Source organism: Silene latifolia, chromosome 3 (genome assembly GCF_048544455.1).
Source record: "Silene latifolia isolate original U9 population chromosome 3, ASM4854445v1, whole genome shotgun sequence".
NCBI lineage: Eukaryota > Viridiplantae > Streptophyta > Magnoliopsida > Caryophyllales > Caryophyllaceae > Silene > Silene latifolia.
Window position 1 is genome coordinate 149,135,572 of NC_133528.1, and position 10,526 is coordinate 149,146,097.

Genomic DNA, 10,526 nt, shown 5'->3' on the forward strand with positions numbered 1-10,526 from the left:
AGTTAGATCAAATACAAATTTTCCATATATTAGTACGAGTATATCTTTCGCAGTAAGTATACTAAGATACCGTCTCACACTAGTCACTATATTTATGAGAGACAACCAATAAAAAAACTAAAAACTAACTAAAAAGAAAGATAAAAAATTAAATAAAAATAATATCTCCCTCTCCAATAAGTGGATTATACCTCTGATGTAGTACCTCCAATTCTATATTTTTTGAGCATTATAATAAAGTTTTTGAGTTTTGTTTTAAAGTTTCTGAGTTTCACTATGAAGTTTTTGATTTTATTCACTTCAACATTAAACTCTAAAAAATTACAATAAAACTCAAAAACATTACATATAAGTTTAGTTAAATTTGAGTTTTGACGAAAAAAATATTAAAATCTAACTTATAAACTTTAATATGCTAAAAAAATACACATATGCTCGAAAACAAATAGGGTTTGAGGTAATAAACTAAAAAACAAAATACATATATGCTCAAAAAAAAAAAAAGTTGGAGGTAGTACATCCGATATATGTTCCTTTTTCTCCTACCTCTCATGAGAGAAGTCTCTCATTAAGGCTCCATTTGACAAGACATTTCATGTACCTGATTTGGTCAAAATAGCTTATTTGACCAAAATTTCTTATTTGGCCAAAATTTCAGGTACCTTATTTTTTTGTAAGCGCTTGGCAAATAGCTTATTTAACCAAATAAGCTACCTGAAATAAAATGTTACCTAGAGTAACATTTGAGATTTCAGGTACCTGATTTGTTTTGATTTTCCATTTTTACCCCTTAAATTTATACTATTAAATAATTATCATATCCTTTTACGTTATTTCATCAAAATCAGTTGCCTTTTCAGTTAGTTTGTCAAACACTTTTTTATATAATCAGCTACCTTATCATTTCCTAATTTTCAGCTACCTTATCAGTTACCTTTTCGGGTTTCAGTTACCTTTTCAGTGTTCAATACATTTTCAGATTTTAGCTACTTTTTCAGTTAGTTTTACCAAATGGAGCCTAACATTAGTCAAAAGACAGTCTTTTTAAGGGGAATGGATCCTCTCCATTTCCTTTCTCTCCATTTCCTCTCACAATCTCTTTAAATAATAATTTTCTCTTACACCCTCATTTTCCTTTATTTTTATGCGTAAATTTAGAACCGTTAGATGTTGCCAATATGCTATCCGGGCCATTAATAAGTACTTGCCTCTCCATTTCTTTTGAGGAAATGGAGAGAAAATGTGCTCCTTTTTAAGTGTGTGAGATTTTTCGTTTATAGATGATTTAAAAAAAAAAAAAAAACACTTTATGACACGTATCATTAAACCAAGCTATTTGATATCAATCACTTGGATTGTTTGCCCTTTTCATCTCCTTACATTGAATTAACAATAACACAAAAACCCTTCCCTTCAAAATCTTATTTTTTTAGTCTTCATCTTCTTTGAGTGTGAATTGGAATATAGAAGTCATCATGATGAATAAGGTACATAAATGTTCTCCCTATTTAAATAAAGAGGTATTCCTTTCTAGTGGTTGACCAACTCCGTCTTAATTTAAAACGGTCTCATTGCCGAATCAAATAGAACTGAGGCTGAGGGTGGGGATGTCTTAATTTAAGACGGTATTAAGCAAGACCTACTGATGCCTACATTACCTTATTCCCTCAACACTCAATTTTGATTATTAGTGTTTAAAACATCAATAGTGGTGGAACTAAGGGGTTAGCCGGGGGGCGGTCCGCTCCCCTCGATTAAACATTTAAAATGTTAGTTAAAATTTCTAATTCTTTTTTAATTTACCTTGTTTCATTAATATCTTGTATCGATAAAATTACCGTCCCTTATTATAAAATCTTAATTATGTATACAGGATTAATTGTGGAAGATATATTAATAATTCATGGAGAATGGTCCTTGGAACCGGCTTGAAATTTGCGCTCGTTTTTCCAAGTACTCTCTATCTTTGTGAGTTGTGACATGAGATTAACTTTGAATCAGGTTCTTATTTTTTAGTAAAAAGCATTTACTGATTTGGGATTATAGACTGTTTTTGTTTGATTATTTTGGCCGTATTGATGGATTCATGCCTATACGGTTTTGGATGATGATTTATGTTAGCCGACCCTAAATTATGTTGGGACCAACCCTTTGTTGTTTGTTATTGTTATTGTTGCATATGATGATGTAGTCGAGATAAGCTTTTGATTTTGATATTATATACTCCCTCCTATTCATTTTAACTCTCCCTTTTCAAAGGACATGCAAATTAAAGGGAGAGTTATTTTATTGTAAAGTATTGTGGTGATGTAAGGTAATTGGAGAGAGGGAAGGTATTATTGTGGGGGTAAGATGATTAAAATAAGTATTGTTGTGGGGTAAGATGATTAAAATAAGATAAAATATGAATATTGTGGGGTATTGTTGTGGGGTAAAATGATTAAAATAAGTATAAAACTTTACTAAATAAGGAAAGAGTGAGAGTTATATGAATAGATGAAAAAGGAGAGGGAAAAGTTAAAATGAATAGGAGGGAGTATTTGTTGTTAGATCGCACATGGGCCTGGGCCGCCCGTCGAGGAGGAGAAAGTGTCCATTTTACAAGTTCAATAAGGTTTCCATCCCAAAACCAATTGGCAATGGGTGGAATAGCCTCTTGCCTTCTCTCTTTCTCCGATGTGGGGGACTTAACATGTGATTCTTCACATTTGTTTTTTTGTTTCCGAGTCAAGACTTCAAGTTTCAATTTTACGAAAAATTGCCTAGGAAAGATATATAAATATAATGAACCTTACTCATTAGATTCGTAATTAATTTTTTTTTATTGGAGCAAGAAGCGAGTGTTCTTGAGATGTGATAATAATTTAATATGTGATAATAATTTAATAATGTATATTAATTGGTTGATACATCTTGAGAGATATATAGGAGTGAATTGAGTATCTCAACATTTGAGAACGCGTATGTATATTCAATAATATATACTTCAATGAAATAGATTATGATACAACTGCTGAAGTAGATTATGAAGATTATAAATCATACAAAACACGAAAGACCACTTGCCATATTGCCTTGAAAGAGTACCGAAGATGTCTTAGTCTAGTGGTTAAGACGGAAATATTGTTGACAATAGGTCCTAGGTTCGAATCCTCCCTCCCCTCTATTGTAATACGACTAAGAGAATCATTATTTTCTCTGATAAAACTTGACTTGGTAGAATGGTTGGTGACTTGGTGGCAACCATGAGATATAACAGCTGTTACTATTTTTTTATTGGGTTGACTACAGCAGCTAATAATACGAGTGTATAACTATACCAAATTGATGTTGTAGGTGGAGAGGTCCATTCAACATTCATTTTCAAATACGCGTCGATTTTAATCATATGTTTTATCTTTATTTCTAACATAAAGGTCAAGAAAGAAGAAAGGGGCAAATTGCTGTTATTAGCAATGGATCGCTAGCGAACCCAAATGTAGGTGAATGTTCAATTTATACATCAGAGCTATCTAAAATATAGAAAGCTAAAAAAGTGTGACCCGTCTAAAATAAAATCAGTAAACAGATGATTGAGGCGAAGGGAATATTAATTAGAACGCCTTTTTCATTACGTTAATTTAAGACGGTATTAAGCAAGACCTACTGATGCCTTTTTCATTACGTTATACCCTCAACACTCAATTTTGATTATTAGTGGTTAAAACATCAATAGTGGTGGAACTAAGGGGTTAGCCGGGGGCGGTCCGCTCCCTTCAATTAAACATTTAAAATGTTAATTAAAATCTCCGATTTTTTTTAGTTTACCTTGTTTCATTAATAACTTGTATCGATAAAATTACTGTCCCTTATTTTAAAATCTTAATTATGTATACAGGATTAGTTGTGGAAGATATATTAATAGTTCATGGAGAATGGTCCATAGAACCGGCTTAAATTTGAGCTCCGTCATCCAAGTACAGTACTCTATTTTCGTGACATGAGCTAAACTTTGAATCAGGTTCTTATTTTTATTAAAAGCATTTACTGATTTGGGATTGTAGACTGTGATTGTTTGATCATTTTGGTCGTATTAATGGATTCATGCCTAAACGGTTTTGGACGATGAGTTATGTTAGCTGACCTCAAGTTATGTTGGGACCAAGCCTTTGTTGTTTGTCGTGGTTATTGCTGCATGATTGTGTAGTCGAGATAAGTATTCCATTTTGTATTATATCTATGTTTTTTTTGTTTCCGAGTCAAGACTTGGAGTTTCAATTTTATGAAAAAATCCTTAGGAAAAATATAAATATAATGAACCTTACTCATTAGATTCGTAATTATATTTTTTTTATTGGAGCAATAAGCGATTAAGCGAGATTAAGTGAGTGTTCTTGAGATGTGATAATAAGTTGATAACGTATATTAATGGGGTGATACATCTTTAGAGATATCGAGGAGTGAATTGAAGAGCGCTTTAGGGTTTTTATGCGATAAAGATATGCCCCAAAGATTAAAGGGAAAATTTTATCGCACAACAATTAGGCCTGCCTTACTTTACGGTTCCGAGTGTTGTGCCGTGAAACATTGTCACATTCAAAAGATGAGTGTGGCGGAGATGCGTATGTATGTTGAGGTGGATGTGCGGCCATACAAGGAAAGATCGATTAAGGAATGAGGTGCGTGATTAGGGAAAAGGTAAAAGTGGCGCCAATAGAGGACAAGATGATGGAAAATCGACTAAGATGGTTTGGCCATGTGAGAAGGAGACCTATGGACGCACCAGTTAGGAGGCTGGAGACTTGGAGAACAGAAAAGGTTCCTAGGGGTAGAGGGAGACCGAGACAGACATGGTTTACTTTTAAGGTATTCCGGATCCTTAAATTTTTTTTACTTCGGTTTTCAAAATTGTTTTAATCTTTATTCTCGATTTAAATTTTAAATTTTTAGAAAAGAAATCCGGACTTCGATTTTAAAACCTATAAGTTTACCTTTGACTTTGTATTATGTTTCGCTCTCCCTTTTGTTTTTCATTTTTTCCTTTTTTATTTTTTTCGCATTTTGAGGTGTGCGTTCACCCATGGACGATTCTAAAGGATGATTCATGTCAGCCGACCCCAAATCATTTTGGGATTAAGGCTGTGATGTTAATCCCAAAATGATTTTGGGGTCGGCTGAGAACGCGTATGTATATTCAATAATATATACTTAGATGAAATAGATTATGAAACAACTGGTGAAGTAGATTATGAAGATTATAAATCATACCAAACACGAAAGATGACTTGCCATATTGCCTTGAAAGAATACCGAAGATGTCTTACTCTAGTGGTTAAGACGGAGGTATTGTGGACAATAGGTCTCAGGTTCGAATCCCCCTTCCCGCTATTGTAATGCGACTAAGTGCTGATAAAACTTGACTTGGTAGAATGGTTGGTGACTTGGTGGCAACCATGAGATATAACAGCTGTTACTATTTTTTTTATTGGGTTGACTACAGCAGCTAATAATACGAGTGTATAAACTATACCAAATTGATGTTGTAGGTGGAGAGGTCCATTCAGCATTCATTTTCAAATGTGTGTCGGTTTCAATCATTTGTTTATCTTTATTTCTAACATAAAGGTCAAGAATGAAGAAAGGGGCCAATTGCTGTTATTAGCAATGGGTCGCTAGCGAACCCAAATGTAGGTGAATGTTCAATTTATACATCAGAGCTATAAAAAATATAGAAAGCTGAAGAAGTGAATGACACGTCTAAAATAAAATCAGTAAACAGATGATTGAGGCGAAGGGAATATTAATTAGAACGCGTACAAGATATTGAGATTGATTCAATATACCATTCCGAATATGAGTGCAAGTTACTGATGTCATTGAGATCCATTCAAATGGTGACATTGTTATACATTCCGTAATTTCCGTTGTACGCATATGCTTGTCAACGATCATTTTTTTGTATTTGAGTGATTCAGCAATTTAAACTTTGTAAAGAGGAAATTCAATAGTACCTACCTTCCCAAATATTAGTGCGTCACGAATGGACTAGGGAGTATTATTTATATTGCTAAAACAAGTCTAATTTTTCATTACCCCTTCCTTATTCCACTCTTCATCTAACTTGCATTTTATCTCTGAAAACCCCAAACAATTCCAGCTTCAAAATTTCTCCATAAACTACTGCAATACCCTGTTGATGGCGGACATTGGAACCGTGCTCAGTGTTGCCCAAACACTCTTCGCGGCACTAGAATGTTCAGGCCTAAAAGGGGTTTTCCCTGTGATTGGTTACAAATCTGATCTAAAAGATTTAAAGAAGACTGTCAAAACTGTTGACACTGTACTTCTTGTTGTGAGGAACAAGAGTACACTTTCTGAAATTGAATTCGTCTATTTTAAGAGACTCAAGGATGTTCTTTACGATGCGGAAGATTTGTTCGACAGGTACCTCTCCCTGAATGAGCTCAAAGATGGTAAACTCTCTACAAAGGTACGCAAATTCTTTTCGTCTAGGAATTCAGTCAAAGTTGCTTTTTCAATGCGTCGAGATATTAAGAAAATTAGAAAGAAACTGAATGATATCGCTGATGATCATGCTAAATTTGGGCTTAGTGTCGAAACACACCCTCATACAAGGGAAAGGGAGGAAACCCACTCATTTGTGTATGAAGATAATGTTGTTGGTAGAGAGAATGAGACTAATGAAATTATAGGTAAGTTGCTTGATTCGACGAAGGATGTTAGTTTCCTTACTATAGTGGGTGTAGGGGGTTTGGGCAAAACAACTCTTGCTAAACTTGTTTTTGGTGATCAGAGGATCAAGTCTGAGTTTTCGTTGAGACTTTGGGCTTGTGTCTCTGATCATGACGGAGAGTCTCTTAATGTGAAAGAAGTTGTTGTAAAAATGCTAAAATCTATTGGATGTAAGTTTGATGATATTTCAAATTTCCAACATATCCAAATGGAATATCAACAAAAACTAAAAGGAAACAAGTTTTTGCTTGTTTTAGATGATGTGTGGACTGAGAAACCATTAGAATGGGGAGGCTTAAGAGATTTCTTGATGCTCGCTGGCATGGGGAGTAGGATAATAGTAACCACACGGTCAATGGAGACCGCGAGCATCATAGAGGGCGATATTCATGAGTTGGAAGGTCTTTCAAAAGAGAATTCATTGCGTTTATTTGAGATGACCGCTTTTAGAGAAGGTTCAAAACCTCCTGAATTTGTTGAGATCAGCAAGATGATAGTTGATAAATGTTATAATGTTCCTCTTGCTATAAAGGTCGTAGGTAGTCTTCTACGCGGTAAGCCTATGGATAAATGGCATGAATTCGCAATTAGTGGGTTAACTAGAACGTTTAATGGAATGGATCAGATTACGTCCACATTGAAGTTAAGTTATGATCAACTTGACCCTTGGGTGAAAAATTGCTTTGCTTATTGTGCCCTGTTTCCGAAGAATTATATCATTAACAAGGAAATGTTAATGAACCTTTGGGAGGCGCAAGGATACACCGTCCCATTTGGTGATGGTCATTGTAGTGAAGATCATTTTTCTACTTTGCTACAAAGATGTTTCTTTCAAGATGTCAACAAGGATGAGTTTGGTGATGTGGTCTCGTTTAAAATGCACGATCTTATGCATGATCTTGCGCAAAAAATATTTGGGGACGAGGTTTGTGTTATAAAATCTGGTGGTCTTCCCATTTTGGATAATACTATAGTTCGCCATTTGTTGGACATTAGAGATAAAATTTCTGAAGACAATTTCAATAAGAGTCTGGTCCGTTCATATTTAAAGTTCGAGCCGCACTATGATGAGGGTTGTGAATTTTTTAACATATATAAAATGTTCCAGAACTGGATACACTTAAGGGCATTGGCCTTCAATCTCGTAAAGGCCAATATTTTGCCAAACTCGATGGGTAACTTGCTACAGTTGAGATATCTTAATCTAGCCAACAGTTTTCGAATGAGGAAACTCCCCGATGCCATTACAGATTTACATAATTTGCAGACGCTGATTTTGAGCAACTGTCGAATGCTAACAGTGTGGCCAAGAGAATTCAGCAGATTGGTGAATCTCACTCACTTGTACAGAGATAATTGTGAAATGTTAAGGTGCATGCCTACTAACATGCATAGGTTGATGAATCTACGTGTGCTAACCGACTTTGTGCTAGAAGATGAGAGTAGAAGTGGTATACATCGAGGTGGGCAGTTAAAAGACCTCAAAGCTCTTGTAGTGAACCTCAAGGGCCGCTTAGTTATCCACATCGAAAGAACTGCTGAGGGATACAATGGTATTGTAGGGAGTTATTTGAAGGGCAGTGAACGACTAAAAGAGGTGCACATACGATTTCCGGTTCCTTTGTCTCATAACAATGGACGAAAGGACGAGGAGAGAAAAGTAGAGGAAGAAGTGATGCAAGGGTTTCAACCACATCCTAATCTCTTGAAGTTCGAGTTGCATGACTACAAAGGTGGGAAAATAGGAAGATGGGGAAGGGCACAAGATGATTGGGCCGCCCTTCTTCCCAATCTCGTCTGTGTCAAGCTTTCAAATTGCAGTTGGCTGCAACAACTCCCTTTATTAAGTAGATTGTTGTATCTAAAATCTCTTCATCTCTGTGGATTAGAGAAATTGGAGTTCGTGGAAGAAAGGGTACCAAGTAGTAGGGGTGAAATCACATTCTTTCCCTCTCTTGAATCTCTTGAGATTCGCGGATTCACTAAGTTGAAAGAATGGTGGAGAGGTAGTAGCAGCAACCTGCATTGTCAACCCGCTTTTCCTCGACTTTCTCAAGTGACTATCGTTGGATGCCCTGGCCTCACCTCATTTCCAGCATGTCCGAACATTCAAACACTCAGTTTACAAGGAAATAACGAAGCATTGAGGATAACAACAAGAAGTGGAGTTCATGCATCGTCTTCATCTAGTTATGATGAGAACTTGGGTTTAGTTGCAGAATCAGACTCTGTGGATCATCTTAAATCATTGGCCCCTCGGCTTCTCACCAGTCTCTATACAAGCAACAACATTAAAACGGAGAGCTTATCGGAAGTTAAAGAGGTGTTTAAGTATTGTTCTTCTTCCCTCCGTGCCCTGGAAATTCAGCACTACAACAAACTTACGAGGTTGTGCGGAGGGTTGGAGCATCTCACAGCATTGCAATCACTCACCTTAGAAGGTTGTAATGAGTTGAAGTTTGAAGAAGAGGAACATAACAACACCAGCGGCATGCCTTGGAGACTTCTTCATTGTAATCTCCGTTCATTAAAACTCGATCGTCTTAACAAAGTCGAGAATCTGCCAGAGGGGATGAAGTACTTGACCTCCCTGCAACACCTAGAGATTAAAGAGTGCAAAAGATTGAATGCCTTGCCAGAGTGGGTTAACTGCTTGCAGTCGCTTCAATCCCTCCATATTGAAACTTGTTGTGACCTTAAATCTCTTCCCCAAGGAATGACCGAACTCACATCCCTCCAAAAACTCAAGATATTCCAATGTCCAGACCTCAAAGAAAGATGCCAACAGCCGAGCGGAGAGGATTGGCCTATAATTCAGCATATCCCACGCATTTCTATCCCGTGATTCCGTGAGCAGCCCCATTGATCGCATTGTTCACCTTTACAGTCTGTATTTTTCTCAGTTGTGTTGGGTCGAATTTCGTTATTTTTTCTATTTATTTAGTTTTTCTGAATAGTTTGCATTGTTGCATCTTCTCTAAGAACACTTACATGCTTGTATTTAGTCTTCGCTAGAACATATTCTTGTGCAGGGACTAATTTGCAATTTATTTAGGCCAATTTCCGAAAGTCTAATCAATTAGTGAGGCCAAAGAATCTTTACAGTTAAATCTTATTGGTGAGTACACCATATCATTTTAGTGATTTGGTGTTTATGTAATACAGTACATATAATTTTATTCGGTTTTGGTTCGGCTTAAATCACTAAATTAGTTTGATTTTATTCGGGTTGACCTTAATTTTAGCTACAGCTCAACTTCGGTTAGCCGCTTTAATCGGTTGAGAGTCAGATATGGATTGAGGTCAGGTCAATATCAGTTCTGAAGAGTTTCGGGTCATCGATTTCTTGAGCACGGGTAACAAAATTGGCTCAATATTCCCTGTTATTTAAATTTGATTGTAATGACCCAAAATACCATTAACAAGTAAAGAATTGCTGAAAAAACTCCTAAATTATGAGTGCTTTTATGTGAAAAGAACGGTTTAATTTAGATTAACCGATTCAGTTACTATCGGGTTCAATTGTATTCAAATTCGGGTATCTTTTGAGTATATTGAATTCAATTTAATATGGATTGAATCAGGTCCTTGGTACTATTCAGTTTATTTATATTTGGTGTTTGGCCGGTTATCAATGCAAACTAGTTGTTGAACCCGTGCACTGCACGGGTAGAAACGGAAAGTATTATTAAAAGTAATAACTTACATATTTTTTGGATTTAGTAAATTATTAAATTTTAGAAAATTTCACTTTGTCTACTACCCATACACTTTAGATACTATGATTTTTCTTT

General features: G+C 35.7%; 1 protein-coding gene across 4 annotated transcripts; it reads left to right on the forward strand.

Moving 5' to 3' along the window:
- The first annotated feature begins 1,323 nt into the window (after positions 1–1,323).
- On the forward strand, positions 1,324–9,807 carry LOC141648426 (putative disease resistance protein RGA1). Of its 4 annotated transcripts, none has more exons than XM_074457088.1 (4): positions 1,324–1,487; positions 1,874–2,001; positions 3,878–4,000; positions 6,137–9,807. In XM_074457088.1, exon 4 carries the CDS (start codon positions 6,176–6,178, stop codon positions 9,575–9,577), a length of 3,402 nt encoding a protein of 1,133 aa, XP_074313189.1. In that variant the 5' UTR covers positions 1,324–1,487; positions 1,874–2,001; positions 3,878–4,000; positions 6,137–6,175; the 3' UTR covers positions 9,578–9,807. The 4 variants fall into 4 exon arrangements, with proteins under 4 accessions (XP_074313189.1, XP_074313191.1, XP_074313188.1 ...); XM_074457090.1 differs by having other exon boundaries at positions 6,424–9,807; XM_074457087.1 differs by having other exon boundaries at positions 3,878–9,807.
- Positions 9,808–10,526: the final 719 nt, after the last annotated feature.

Bases quoted from the DNA above. Each gene is read 5' to 3' on its own strand.
- LOC141648426 (XM_074457086.1), top strand. From the start codon at position 1,981: ATGAGATTAACTTTGAATCAG. The intron at 2,002-6,136 runs GTTCTTATTTTT...AAACAATTCCAG, and splicing joins TGAGATTAACTTTGAATCAG to CTTCAAAATTTCTCCATAAA.